General features: G+C 62.2%; 1 protein-coding gene and 1 pseudogene across 2 annotated transcripts; one reads left to right on the top strand and one right to left on the bottom strand.

Moving 5' to 3' along the window:
* Window positions 1-628: 628 nt before the first annotated feature.
* LOC141955055 (ADP-ribosylhydrolase ARH1-like) lies at window positions 629-4,192 on the top strand (annotated as a pseudogene).
* Window positions 4,193-5,855: 1,663 nt separating this feature from the next.
* On the bottom strand, window positions 5,856-12,949 carry LOC141955056 (transcription elongation factor SPT5-like). Of its 2 annotated transcripts, none has more exons than XM_074895119.1 (4): window positions 12,828-12,949; window positions 9,028-9,231; window positions 8,833-8,925; window positions 5,856-8,643 (listed from the first exon to the last, which is right to left on the bottom strand). In XM_074895119.1, exons 1-4 carry the CDS (start codon window positions 12,936-12,938, stop codon window positions 8,623-8,625), a joined length of 429 nt encoding a protein of 142 aa, XP_074751220.1. In that variant the 5' UTR covers window positions 12,939-12,949; the 3' UTR covers window positions 5,856-8,622. The 2 variants fall into 2 exon arrangements, with proteins under 2 accessions (XP_074751220.1, XP_074751221.1); XM_074895120.1 differs by lacking the exon at window positions 12,828-12,949 and adding an exon at window positions 11,309-11,453.
* Window positions 12,950-13,392: the final 443 nt, after the last annotated feature.

The following is a 13,392-nucleotide window of genomic DNA, read 5'->3' as shown; positions in this document are numbered from 1 at the left end:
TTCTCCTTGGAATGCTCCTTTTCTCCCCACACCACCTTCCCCCAGGGCTGCTAAACCCCAGCCCTCCCCCAAATCCTTTTGGGGCCTCTCTCCCCACTGGGTGCCCCCCTGGCCCTTTTGGGTGCCCCCCATGTACTTGGGTGCCCCTTTAGATGCCCCCCCCCCCCCTTTCTGGGTGCTCTCCATGTGTTCGGGTGCCCACCTGACCTTTTGGGCACCCCTGATGTGCCTGGGTACCCCTTCAGATGCCCTGCCCAGCCCTTTTGGGTGACCCCATGTTCTTCTGTGCCCCTTTGAATGTCCCCCCAGCCCCCTCTGGGTGACCCCCCCCCCAGCTCCTCTGTGCCCCTTTGGGTACCCCAGCCCTCTTTGGGTACACCCCCTATCCATGCCCCTCTGGGTGCCCCCCCCAGACCCCCCCCACCATGCGTTTTGAGCCCCCCCTGAGCCTTCTCCCTCCCTGCCACCCCCCAGGCACAGAGGCCCTGGGGTCCGTCACCCCTCATCCCCATCACCATGGGACCAGGCCCTGTCCCCTTCCCAAAAATCCCCGGGGTGTCCTTAAGGGATCCCGGCCAGCACTGGCCCCACGCCCTGAACCTGATGGGCATCCCCAGCTGCCACTGCAATGGAGGAGACGTGAGTGCCCCCGGGGGTTCCCCACACTCCCCCCAGTGCTGGCACCCCCCTAACCCTCCCGTTCCCCCCAGGGAGCCCTCAGTCAAAGCCTACGAAGCAGCCATGGTGCTGGGTGGAGTGGGGGACGCGCTGGGTTACTGGGGGGGCCGCTGGGAATATTGTACCTCGGGCCCCCAGATCCATGCCGAGCTGGCCGAACAGCGGGGGCTGGAGACCATCACCCTTGAGCCCCCCAAGTGGCCCGATGTGGCGATGACACTGTCCTCCACCTCGCGACTGCCGAGGGCCTGGCCACAGGTTTGAGGGGGTGGGGGAGATGACACGATCTCCATTGTACCCCACAAACACTGGGGAGGGTCCCCAGCAGTGTGGTGGTGGTCCCTGTTATACCCTGGGGCTGCATGGTAGGGGGCTGTGGTGAGGTGGGGGGTCCCCATTATACCCCTGCGCTGTATGGAGGGGACCCCATTATACCTCTGAGCTGCTTAGGGGGGTTTCTGAGGGGGTTTGGGATCCCTGTTGTACCCCTGGGCTGTATAGGGAAGTCCTGGGGGAGGTGGGGGGGTCCCCATTATACTCCTGGGCTGTATGGGGAGGGTCTCTGATGAGGTTGGGGGGGTCCTTGTTATACCTCTGAGTTGCTTAGGGGGGGTTCTGAGGGCATTCAGGGGTCCCTGTTATAACCCTGGGCTGTATGGGGGGTCCTTGCGGGGAGCTTTTGGGGGTCCCTGACAGGCCCTGGAGGGGGTTTGGGGGCATCCTAGTTCCACACACCCCTCCTTTTAGGGGATCCAGGGAGGCTTCCTATTTCCCCAAAAAAATAATTGGAGGGGTCCCCATTTCCCCTCAGGGGTGGGGTGGAGGTGTCCTATTTTTCCCCCCGGTTTGTAGGAGTTTGTGTTCCCTTCCCATATTGGGTGCTGGAGGGGGCCCATTTCCCCTTCTCAATTTGGTGAGGTGCAGGGGGAGGGGGTTACTCCTTTCTCACCCAATTTGGGGTGCTCAGGAGTGTTCCTATTTCTCCTTGAGTTCTGGGGTGTTCACGGATGTTGTCCCCCTTCCCCTCCTGTATGGGGGAGGGAGGTACATGGGGCCTCACCTTCCTCTCCTATACGGGTGGCCCAAGGGGGGTTCTCACTAGCCTCCCCCTCCCCAGGCCTAGAGGGGGAACCCCTCTTACAGGAGCTGGCTCGCCGGTACGTGGCTGCCATGGGTGACATGGAGGGGCGCAAGCCGGGGCCCACCAGCATCCTGGGTGAGTGGCAGGGGGGACAGTCTGGGGGGGTTCAGGGGGTGCTAGGGGAGGGTCTCACCCCCTCCACACCCCCTACAGGCACCTCGCAGCTGCGGCCGGGGGAGCCCGAGGGCTACCGCATCCCCTTCAACCCCAGCGGCACCGGCTGCGGGGCCGCCATGCGCAGCCTGGCCATCGGCCTCAGGTGGGGACAGGGACAAGGGGGAGGGGGGGAGGACATGGGGACACACTTGGGGACAGGGGGTGGGAGTATCAGAGCTGGGGGGGCATGGAATAGGTGGGGAGGGGAATGAGGGGGTGTCAGAGCTGGAGGGGACAGGGATGGGGACACCAGGCTGTCAGATCTGGGGGGGGCGGGATGGGGACATGAGGGTGTCGGAGCTGGGTAGGGGGGACGGACGGGGGGGACGGACACACACATGAGGGGATGGGGACATGGGGGTGACAGGGACATGGAGGTGTCAGAGGCCGGAATATGGGGACACAGAGGGGGGTTGGGACATGGGGGTGTCAGAGGTGGAGGAATGGGGACATGGAGGGGACAGGGGTGGGGAGATGGGGTGTCAGAGATGGGAGGGGGATGGGGACGTGGGGAGACGGACAAGGGGGGATGGGGACATGGGTGTGGGGCCTGGGGCGGGTGGGGAAATGGGGGTGACAGGGACATGGGGGTGTCAGAGACAGGGGGATGGGGACACAGAGGGTGATGGGGACACGGGGGTGTCAGAGCTGGAGGGGACGAGGACCAGGGACTGCCGAGATGGTGGTGCTGGAGCCGGGAGGCTGGTGACAGGGGGATGGAGACAAGGATAGCGGGGCCAAGAGTGCCAGGATGGGGATGGGGACAAGGCTGGGGCTACAGGGACAGGGCAGGGGACAAGGGGAGGGACGGGGACAGGGCTGACCCACCACAGGTACCCCCACGCCTGGGAGCTGCCGACGCTGATCCGGGTGAGCATCGAGAGCGGGCGCATGACCCACCACCACCCCACCGGTGGGTGCCAGGCCTGGGGTGCGGGGGGGGACACGGACAGGGGACACCAGAGACCTCCTGAAACCCGTCACCTTTAGGGTACCTTGGGGCGCTGGCAGTGTCCCTCTTTGGGGCGCTGGGGGCTCGGGGGGAGTCCCCAGAGCGGTGGGGGGTTGAGCTGCTGTGGGTCCTGCCCCTCGCGTGGGACTACGTGGAGGGTGCCGGGGTGGCCGTGGAGGACAACGCTGCTGCCTGGCCCTTCTTCGGGGATGCCTGGCACCGGTGAGGGGGTCACTGGGAGCACTGGGAGGGGATCAGGGGGGTCACTGATGCCCGCCAGGCTCTATCCCCGTCCTGGCAACGCCTTGGTCACTGCTGATCCCAGTGCCCACCCTGTGTCCCCATGTCCCCAGTGTCCCTGCCAGTGCTGCCACCCTCAGCCCAGGGCCACCCCCCACTCCCAGTGACCTCAGTGTCCCTGGTGTCCCCACTGCCACCATGCCCCAATTGTCCCCAATGTCTCCACAAGTACCTCGTGCCACAGGGGCTACTGGAGAGCCACAGCCCGGTGCCCCCCGTGTCACTGCTTACCCCACTGTCACTGGTGACACCAATGACCCCAATGTTCCCAGTGACCCGTGTCCCTGGTGACTCCAGCATCTCCATGTCTCCTGTGTCCCCAATATCCCCATGTCCCTGCTGACCTGTGTCCCCAGTGACCCCAATATCCCATGACCCCAGTATCTCCAGTGACTCCAGTGTTCCCAGTGACTCCAGTGTCCCCAATATCCCCAGTGATCCCAGTGTTCCCATGACCCCAGTGTCCCCACTGACCCCAATATCCCCTTGCCCTCAATGACTCCAGTGTCCCCATGACCCGTGTCCCATGTCCCTGCAGGTACCTGGAATCCCGAGGGCTGCTGGAGGGTTGTGGCCCGCCGCAGGTTCCAGCCCTTCTGTCACCGGCCGAGCGGGACGCAGCATACCTGGGCTGGGCACTGGAGGGGTGGCCCAGGCGCAGTGGCCACGATGCGCCCATGGTGGCCCTGGAGGCCCTGCTGGCAGATGCTGGGGGGACCTGTGTGCCATGGGGTGCTGCAAGGCGGGGACAACGACTCGACGGGGACCATCACTGCTGGGTGCTGGGGATTGCGGGGGGGGGCTGGTGTCCATCCCCCCCCGGGCTGCACTGCCGCCTCGAGCACCGTGGGAGGCTGCGGGATGCTGCCCACCGCCTCCATGCGCTGGCCTGGGGGAGACGCTGAGCCCCCGCCATGTCCCCGGTGTCACCAGCTGTCCCCCTCCTTCTGGAAAAGGTCCTGTGAGTTCCTAGGGTGGAGCAGAGACATTTGTGGGGTCCTGGAGGGGATTGGGATGTTCGATGGGGGGCAGAAGGTCCCTTTATGGGGTGCTGGGAGGCTCATGAGGGTCCCTGGGGGTCAACAGGGACCTTCATGGGGTGCAGGGGGGGGAGCTTAAGGGAACTTCATAGGGTCCGGGGGTGCTCAGAAGGTGCCTTGGGAGACCCTGGGGGTCAGCAGGCACCTTAAAGGGGTGCTGGGGGGCTCAGGCAAGCCCCTGGGAGGCCACCGTAGCCACATCCAGGTGGCCTTTTCTCCCTCCACCATCAGAGACCTCCCCGAGGAGCCTCAGTCACACCCCCCCCAGTAAAAAACATGTCTCCCCAAGTCACTCTGTGTCGAGGTTTGTGCTCTGCGCCCCTTGTCCTGTCACTGCCACTGCTGAGGCCCCACCTGGGCGGGACTACCAACACCCAAACCTTCTCCAGGCTGAACAGTTCTTTACTGGGCTCTCTCCCAGTCACTCCATCTCTGGTAGCCCAGGACTTAGACCCAGTGGCCAGCGGGTGGGCTCCTCAGTGCTGAGTGGAGCGGGAGCACAGGACCCTACTGCCGCACCCCTCCGAGCGCCACCCAGGATGGAGACAGATTTCGTCGTCACTTCAGTGGGTGCCACAATCCCAAAGTCCTTTGAAGTAAAAAGTGATGGGCCCCCGGGGTTCACAGCCCCCAGGGTGATGTGTCCGAAGGGTGTTGGGCCTGGCTTTAATTGCCCCAAGGGTGGTGGGTCCCAAGGTTAACCACGGCAAGGGCAATGGGCTCCCCTCACCGCTGGGCCCCCAAGGTTGTCCGAAGGCCTCACACGGTTTATACACTATTCCTAAATGTATCACCTAAGTCCAAAGTCTTCATAAGTTTCCACTCAACCTTTCAGTTCTTGATGCTCATCATTTATTGAAGTTCACTACAACACCCTGTCTCAGTCTAATTATTCTCTTCTGGTTCCAATCCTTGTTGAAACTGATTTCAGGGTCATCTTTCGGGTCATCACCTTCTTCATCTTTCTTCCACTAGTTTTCACCTTGCACAATTCTAAGACTTCAAGACATTCTATTAAAAGCTTCGGTAGAGCAAGCAGTTTCTAGATACTAAATTCTCCTAATCTAGCAAACCCCCTGTGTTCAGTCAATTAACCATCCTTTGTTAAACCTGTCTCTATAGGATCAGCTTGATGGGGTTTTAAACCAGCCTTGGGCTGGGACTATACAAGCAGCAGGCCAAGAATGCTTCTCAGGCCTGTTGAGCAGCATTCCGGTTGCCTTGGTAATATTACAGTATAGCTCAGTCCTGGACACATTTCACTAGGCCTTAAAATCTATTTCAAATATACCAGAGATTATATTTTAAATTCTTCTACAGGTGTGAGGCCAGAGGGCAAGTAAAGGGCAGAAAATCGTGGAGTGCAAAAAGGGGTGGGAGACAGAAAAGGGCTGGGTGGGCAAAAAAGGGTCAGCAGTTCAAAGAGCACATAAAGGCCAGAGAAAAGTGGGGGCCGAAAAGCAGCAGGAGGTCAAAAAGGAAGGCTGGAAGGGAAAAAGAGGCCAGAAAAATGTGGAAGCCAAAAAGGGGTGGGAGACTGAAAAGAGCTGGGAGGCCAGAGGGAAGTAGAGGCCAGAAAAAAGCAGAGGCCAAAAAGGGCTGGAAGGGACGGATTGCAAGTGTGGGCCAGAAAAAACTGGAGGCTGGAGGGCAAATGCAGGCCAGAAAAAAGCAGATGCTGGAAAAGGCTGCAAGGTCTGAGGGGCTAATGCCTCTCGGTTTCAAAAGGGGTGGGAGGACGTGGGGGAAGTAGAGCTGGAGAAATCACTAGAAAAGGAATGAGGAGTCCTGCAGGGACGGGGTGGAGAGAAACAGGGTCAGGGAGCAAGAGGGAGGGAGAGAGAGAATGATGAGTGGAGAGTAGAAAGAAGAGAGAGAGAAACCAAATGTGGGGGGGAGGGAGGGAGGGAGGGAGGGAGAGCAAGAGACGGTAAAAAAGGCAGAGGGCTTGAGGGGGTGAGAGAGGGATCGGGACAAAGAGAGGGAGAAAGGAAAGACCGTGATGGGCTGGAGGGTGAAGGGGAAAAGGGCACAGAGCAGGACAGGTTGTCTAATCCCAATAATGGCACAGGGAGCTGGGCACGGGGTTATACTGGGAAACAATGGGACAGGGAGTGGTATGGAGCTCTAGAGGCAAAATGTTCAGGCGAGGCTGGAGGTCAGAGAGAAGAGAAAAGGGACAGGCAGCGAGGCGGTGGTGGAGAAGGAAACCGAGAGACAAGGAGAAGGACGGGAGCGAGGCAGAGAGGGGGAGAAAGGACGCCAAGGCAGCGATGGGGAGCAGGCCAGAGGGATCAGGAAAGAGAGGAGGCAGCACAGAGGCATCTAGAAGTGAGGGACAGGGAGCCAGAGAGCAGGAGACGACTGCGGAAGGGAGAGGGACGGGGCACAGGATGCTGGCCTGGCACCAACAGGAGCAACAGAGAGAAGGACAGAGAGGTGGAGCGTTAGAAAAGACGGCGACAGAGACCAAGGCAGAGAGATGAAGCAATCAATAGTCGAGACCAGGAGCAGCACAGAGGGTCTGAGAGAGGGCGAGGTGAACAGGGTGGAGGAGGGGGACAGGGAGATAGAGGAGCAGGGGTGGGGCACGAGCGAGAATATGGGATAGAGGGAGGAAGAGAAGGAGGGAGGGAAATAGGAAGGCAGGGATAGGGAGCGGCACACACAGGCATGGAGAGGGAAAGAACGCCAGGGAACAGGCCAGAGAAGTTGTGGGGGAAAAGAGACTAGTGCCGATCAGGACAAAGAGCTGGAAAAGGGAAAAAACAGTGCTAGGCTGCAGGAGAGAGACAGAGGATGAAAAACAGGAGAGGGAGCAGGACAAGGGCGCCTAGAGAAAAAGAAAAAGGGAGAGCTAGAAAAAGACAAAGAGGGAGCAGAAGAGGAGAGCAGAGGTAAAGGGAAGAAAAAAAAAAAGTCACAGCGTTGGATAGAGGGGAAACAGGGGAGGGCCCAAAAATCACAGGAGAAGCAACAGGGCCCCAAGTGCCCCGAACCACAGCTGTCGCTCCCAGCGCTGCCAGGGACATTTCCCAGTTCAGACCCCTCTTTCTCCTTTTCTCCTCTGTAGCTCCAGTCACCTGGCTGTTCTCCACCTAAAAGAATACACGGTGTCTCTTGGCTCTTATGAGACCAGGCTTCCCACACACGCAGCCTCGCTCGCTCGCACGCTACGCGGCCGGACCGCCCTCGGGGTGACACACACAGCCCCTGGGCGCCTGCTGGGGTCTCTGAGGGGGCTCCTTCCTCACCCGGAGAGGCAGGCTCTCTCGTCTGCAGCGGGAGGCAGCTGCTGCACAGATGGCCTTAATTTTCTCCTTCTTTCCCTTTCTCTGCCCTCTCGGGCTTCAGCCGTGGCAGCTCCTGTCCACTGCCCCCAGCCAGGCAGTGCCCTGCCCGTCCCTTTTCACCCCCGTGCCCTGAGAAGCGCAGGACCAGGCAGAGACACCCGATTTGTGGAAACAGACTCTACCACTGCAACAGTGGGGATGTTGACTCCAGCCGGGGTGCAAGGGGATTTCTCCACAAAGCTCGCACCCCTACCGCACATTTTACCAGAGACTCATCGAGTGTGGATACAGCTAGTCGTTGGGTTCCGCAACACAAACATCCGTGTGCAGGATGAGGGTGGGTTAGTTCTAGAGCCTGGTGCCAGCAGTTGATGTTCTCTTTGCACCTGCCCATCGCCTCCTGGGGGCATCTCCGGGGGGCTTTGGGAGGAAGGCTCTAGTCTTTCTCACCTTGTTTTTCCCCCAGAGCACGTGCAGATTCTCTTGGCCAATTTCTTGAATAACAAGAGGGTTTTTCAGCCGGTTTACTCATTCTGTCTTATCTAAGAGAAGCAATGGAACTTCTCCCGTCTGTACATGGCTATCTTTACTCATTATCAAGAACCAACTAGTTAGAGCACACCTGTTCCCCAAGGACAAAACCATGATATTTTGCTGAACATTGTAGTTCTTGGTAGATTTTCACAGTGAACTGCTTTATTTTGATGAACACAGTCCTGGGTAAAATTCCACAGAACAGTCTGGGCAAGCAGGATTCTTAGCAAGATTCAAAAATACTGTAAGTAAAACTGTAAGTTGCTATAACTAAGTAAATAAGTTGCTAAGCAGCTTGCTATTAGTAAGTAGCTAAGTAAGTCTCAAAACAAGTCATCAGTTCTCTGCATCAGACACAAAGAGAACAGGGGGCAGCAGGGGCTGGGAAGTACAGGAGGCCCCCCCACAAGCTTCCAGCAGTTTGCTGAGGAAGCGGCGGCTGGAGATCTTGATCTTGTCTTCTAAATCCATATGGACGAGCCCGTCCTCCCTGTCGCTGTAGATCAGGATCCCGGTGGCTTCGCGGTCCTACCCCAGGATCATCCAGACCTGAGGGGGGGAGAGTGGGCCTTGAGGGGGCTGGTGGGGGGTCCCAGGGGTGCTGGGAGGGTCCCAGAGGGGCTGTGGGGTGGTCCCAGAGGGGCTGGGGTAGCACCTGAGGGGATCTAGAAGGTCCCCAAAGGAGCACGTGGCGGCGGTGGCTTAGTATAAAGAGGGGGTCTGGGGGGGGGGCCCTACCTTGTTCTTGGTGGGGGTGACAGGCTCCAGGTGCTCGCTGGAGATGCTCACCACTTTCTCGCTGTCCTTCAGGCAGACGGAGCACATCCCACCCTACAAAAACAGAAAAAGGTGGGGGGGGAAATCAGCATCATCATGTGTGTTACCCCCTCCCTGCCCCAAAAGCACCCCCGAACCGGGGCAGGGGGCTCTCACCGTGACGCTGCGGATGACGCCGATCTGTCCCACCGCCTGACTGTCCGGGTAGGTGTCACGGACCTTCACCTCGATGTCGGTGGTCACCCAGTCGCTGGAGCTCTGCTCGATTCCCGAGCTGGGGATGTGGGGGCTGTTATCCCCCCGAGAGGGGGACCCAGGGGTCATGGAGCTGTTGCCCACAGGGCTTGGGCTGCGGCTGTCCTGAGGAGAGAGACAAGGTGGTGTTGGGGGGTGTAGGGGGGCTACAAGGTGGGTTTGGGGGTTATAGGGAGTTTAGGGGGGCTGCTGGGGGGGCCCTTGGGGATGCAGGATAGGGATGGTGGATGCTCGGGGAGATCCCCCCTGTTTTGCTGATTAAGGATAGCAATTAAACTCAGACACCAGACTGAAAAGAGCAGGCGTATTTCACTGGTGATAGTCAAATTATATAACAGCGTAATACAGAAAACATGCAGTAAGAAAAGGCAGAGTAGTGCAGCTAAAGCAACAAACAGGAGAGCACAGGGTAACGCCTCAGAGCATCCCTGCCCGAGAGAGAGCACAGGGGTTAAGGCAGATCCCTCAGCCCTTGCCCCCGCTGCCAGCCCCCAGCCCCGCGGGCAGCCCCGGTTCCAGCGAGGGTTTGCAGAGCCTGGCCCGGGCAGGGGGAAATCCTACGCGGTGCCTCCGCCTGGAGCTGAGGCCTCCAGAGGCGCTGGGAGCGGGCCCGGCCTTCTAGCCCCAAAATCAGCCCGGCAGGAGAGCCGGCGCCTTTGTTTGGAGCGGGAATATCTGGTTTGGCTCTCACAGGAGATTGCCCCCGAGCCTGGCCAGGGCTCAGGGGAGAAGCTCAGGGGTTTCCCTGCTCATCTCTTGGATCATGCGCAGGGTCTCACGGGTACGGCAGCGGCACGAGCCCGCGGGACGTCTGCCCAGCCCCCGTCCCCACCCGCCACGGCACCGGGCGCTCCCAGCATCAGCGCCAGCCCAGGGCAACGCGCGCGGCCGGTAACTCCACGGTGCCGGGGGCCCCCGGCAGCCGGGAACAGCGTGGCCGCCCCGATGGCAGCGTGGTCGCCGGGAGCGGCGTGGAGCAGAACCTGCCTGGCAGAGCGAACACCTCGTCCCACGCCGAGGTACAGCCGTGGGGGGGCTCCTGGGCGTGGGTGCTCGGGGACACCGGGTGCTTGGCGCCTTTGCGTCCCCCCGGTGCTTTGGGGCCCTGGATGCTCGGGGTCCCTGGTGCCCCCAGATCATGGGTGCTGCGGGTCCCTGGTGCCCCATGTCATGAGTGCCCAGAATCCCGGGGTGCTCCAGGTCCCTGGGTTGCCCGTAAACCCTAGAAAGTCGATCTGCTCTCCTCTCACAGACATTCGAACCTGTGATTTACAAAGAACTAGTTGTGGTAATCATTTTTTATTGTTGGTGGTTGGTTGTTTATCTGGGAGCCTCTGTAACGGTGCCGCTCACCCCCCCCGTTGTTCTCAATGCAGGACGCTCCGGTGACACGGCGCGACCTCAAGCCGCCAAGCGCCATCCCTGTCCCCAAGGATGGGCCCCAGGGGACAGACGGGGACTCCCCCACTGTGCCTGGCACACTCCTCCCGGCACAGAGCCAGGAACACCCACATCCCTGCTGAGCCACCGCAGCAACCCTGGCAAACCCCCTGGCAGAGAAGAACTGCCCAGAGACCCTCCTCTTCCTCACCTTCAGCCACCCCGACCAGCAACACCCGGCTCCACGCCGGGAGAGAAGAGCGGAGCCAGGGATGCCCCAGGATGTGCTGTGCCACACGCTCTCGGCACCGGTTTTCGCAGTGATGCCCCAGTAAATGGTTTGCCGACAGCCAAGCGTTTCCTCTGACTCTTTGCCGGGGTGGGTTTGGCACCGCCGGGACTCGAGGGGCGCCCGGCTTCCCTCCCGCTGCCGGCACGGCATTCAGCAAAGGCCCGGCGCTCTCCATCGCCGCGGCGCAGAGGGCCCCCTGCCTCGAGAACAGCCCCGCAAACTCCACAAAAACTCGCAGTTTTCTCCCCAAACGCGAGCGGGGAGGCTGGATTCGGTGCAGCTGGAACCTGTGGCTCACCAGTGGCCCGTTCCCCGGTGCCTACCGGGAGCCGCAGAGGCTCTGCCCCCGCTCAGAACCGCTGACGTCAGCGCTGCAGCGGGAGCTCCAATCCCGCTCCAAAACCGCCGGCACCTGCTCCTGGATGGAGCTGCGGGGAGCGAGGAGACCGTCACCCAGCGCCCACCGACCCGTCGCCTGCCGGCACGCCGCGCTCAGGCCATGATACTCACTACGGCCATGTTGCAGCGGGTCTGGGCATCGGCGATGGCGCCAAGGGGTTTGAGGAAGGCAAACGCGGTGACTCGGCTGTGTCACCAACAACCCACCAGCAAGCGCACCTTGACCCGGCGCCCAGAGACGGCTTTCCGCAGCCAGTTATCGATTGCCGGCCAAAACCTGCCGAGGGAAAAGGGTTCAGGGGCACCGGGGCCAGCAAGTCAGGGCTGGCCTAAGACCCCACACACCTTTGGGGGTGGCAGAATACAGTGGGGGGTAGGGAGCTCAGAACCGCAACGTCCACGAAGGCCTCGGCGGCACCGGCGGAAGGTGGCCAGGCTGGTAGGTGACTGTGGGTGCAGGAATGGGGGGAGGGGGGGGCTGTGGATGCAGGACAGGGATGGGGGATGCTTGAGAGGCCCTGGGGATGCAGCACCGGGGAACCCGGGCGCTTGGGGGTCCCTATATGGACGGATGAGTGTAGTGGGTGCCAGGTCCCATCTCCCCCACCCTCACCCAGAACACCCCCATCCTGACGCCCTGCAAGGAGCTGCCAGCAGCCCCCAGCCCGGTGAGCGCCGCAGCCGGCAGCGCGGCGGCCGTGGACTTTGCCCTTCCCAAGCTCCCCAAGCGGCCGAAGAGCCGAAGAGCTGCCAAAGCAGCACCAAGCGCCGCAGCCACCGCGGTGCTGCCAGCGGCGGAGCCCCGACGGCCACGCGCAACGCCGTCCCGCTTAACAGTGAAGGAAGCGGCCGCCACCAAAACGCAGGCGATGGAGGAGCCACCAGGGAAAACAGAGCTCGCTGGCGGGGCCGCCGAAGCGCCGGCAGGTACCGACCTGCGGTTACCAGCCGTGGAGGCGGCAGTGCCAAAAGTCACTGTGGGGCTCGGCCTCGCCGGCGCGGCGGCGCTGGCCACCCCTCAAGCCAAGGAGCCGGTGTTCCAGCTGCCCCACTTGGAGGGGGCTGTGCTCTTCCTCCTCATCCTCCTCCAGGCCCGCGGGGTGTCCCAGGGGTCACTCTGTCACCTGTGTAGCAAGGGGACACAGAGAGGGGGGGCGCACACCGGGAGGAGGGGCGTGAGGACACCCAGGGACGCTTCGGGATACTTGGGGATGGTCCAGGGACAGTCCAGAATTGCTGGGGACACTTGGGGACCCCCAGGGAGCTCTGGGCATGGTCAGGGACACCCCGAGAGCCCCAGAGACACTCGGGGGCAGGCAGGGAGTGCTGGCGGGGCCGAGGGTGGCCAGGGACAGCCAGAGGGCCCCGGGAACAGCCCCGGAGGCCTAGAGGTGGCCGAGGATGGCCAGCGACAGCCGGGGAGCTCTGGGAACACCCAGCGCCAGTCAGAGACCGCCGGCGCCTCCCGGGGAGGGCGGGGGACCCCCGAGGACAGACAGGCCCAGGCGCGGGGCGCCCAGAGAAGCCCGGGGACAGGTGGGCACCGCTGGGGACACCCGCGGAGCCCCGTGCCCCCCCTTCCCGCCCGCCCGTCCCCTCAGGCCCAGGTTCAGCCCCCTCGCGGCCCCACCTGCTGCCGCCGCAGCCGCTCCCGCAGCACCGCCTCGGTACCGCCGGCGGCCCGGCCCGGCCCGGCCCGGCGGGCTCCCAGGGCGCCGCGGAACTCACAGGCCGCCGCCATCTTCCCGCACCGCGCGCCACAGGGCGCACGCGCGGCCGCCGCAGCCAATCCTCTCCCTCCGCTTCCAGCCAATGAGCGGCGGCGGGGCGGGAGGGGCGTGGAATGAGGGCCGACCACCAATGGCGGCGCGGCCACTGGCCAATGGTGACGGTGGGCAGGCGGGCCCGGCGGCGGCAGAGCCAATGGGAGGAGGAGGCGGAAGCGGAGGCGGGGTGTAAGGGCAGAGCATGAGCGCGGCCGGCGCTGAAGCCGCTTCACTCTCCCCCCGCCCCGCAGTGGGGTCCCGGCTCAGCACCCCCCACCCCCGGGGGTCCCGCTGCAACCCTCTCTCGGCCCCGGGGGGGCATTTAACCGCCCTTTCCCCAGCCCTGGGGGGCGCGGGGCCCTGGTTCATCCCCCCGGCTGCACCCACAGGCCTTTATTGACAACTAAACCTCGTTCCAACCGCCGACAC

Source organism: Athene noctua, unplaced genomic scaffold, assembly GCF_965140245.1.
Source record: "Athene noctua unplaced genomic scaffold, bAthNoc1.hap1.1 HAP1_HAP1_scaffold_114, whole genome shotgun sequence".
NCBI classification, from domain to species: domain Eukaryota; kingdom Metazoa; phylum Chordata; class Aves; order Strigiformes; family Strigidae; genus Athene; species Athene noctua.
Note: the sequence above shows the minus strand (reverse complement) of the source record. Positions and strands in the feature narration are given on the sequence as shown.

Excerpts from the sequence above, each read along its gene's own strand:
- LOC141955056 (XM_074895119.1), bottom strand. The coding sequence starts at position 12,938 with ATGGCGGCGGCCTGTGAGTTCCGCGGCGCCCTGGGAGCCCGCCGGGCC. Across the intron at positions 9,232-12,827 it reads AGCGGCTGCGGCGGCAGCAG|GACAGCCGCAGCCCAAGCCC; the intron begins GTGGGGCCGCGA and ends CTCTCTCCTCAG. Across the intron at positions 8,926-9,027 it reads GCGTCATCCGCAGCGTCACG|GGTGGGATGTGCTCCGTCTG; the intron begins GTGAGAGCCCCC and ends CTGTTTTTGTAG.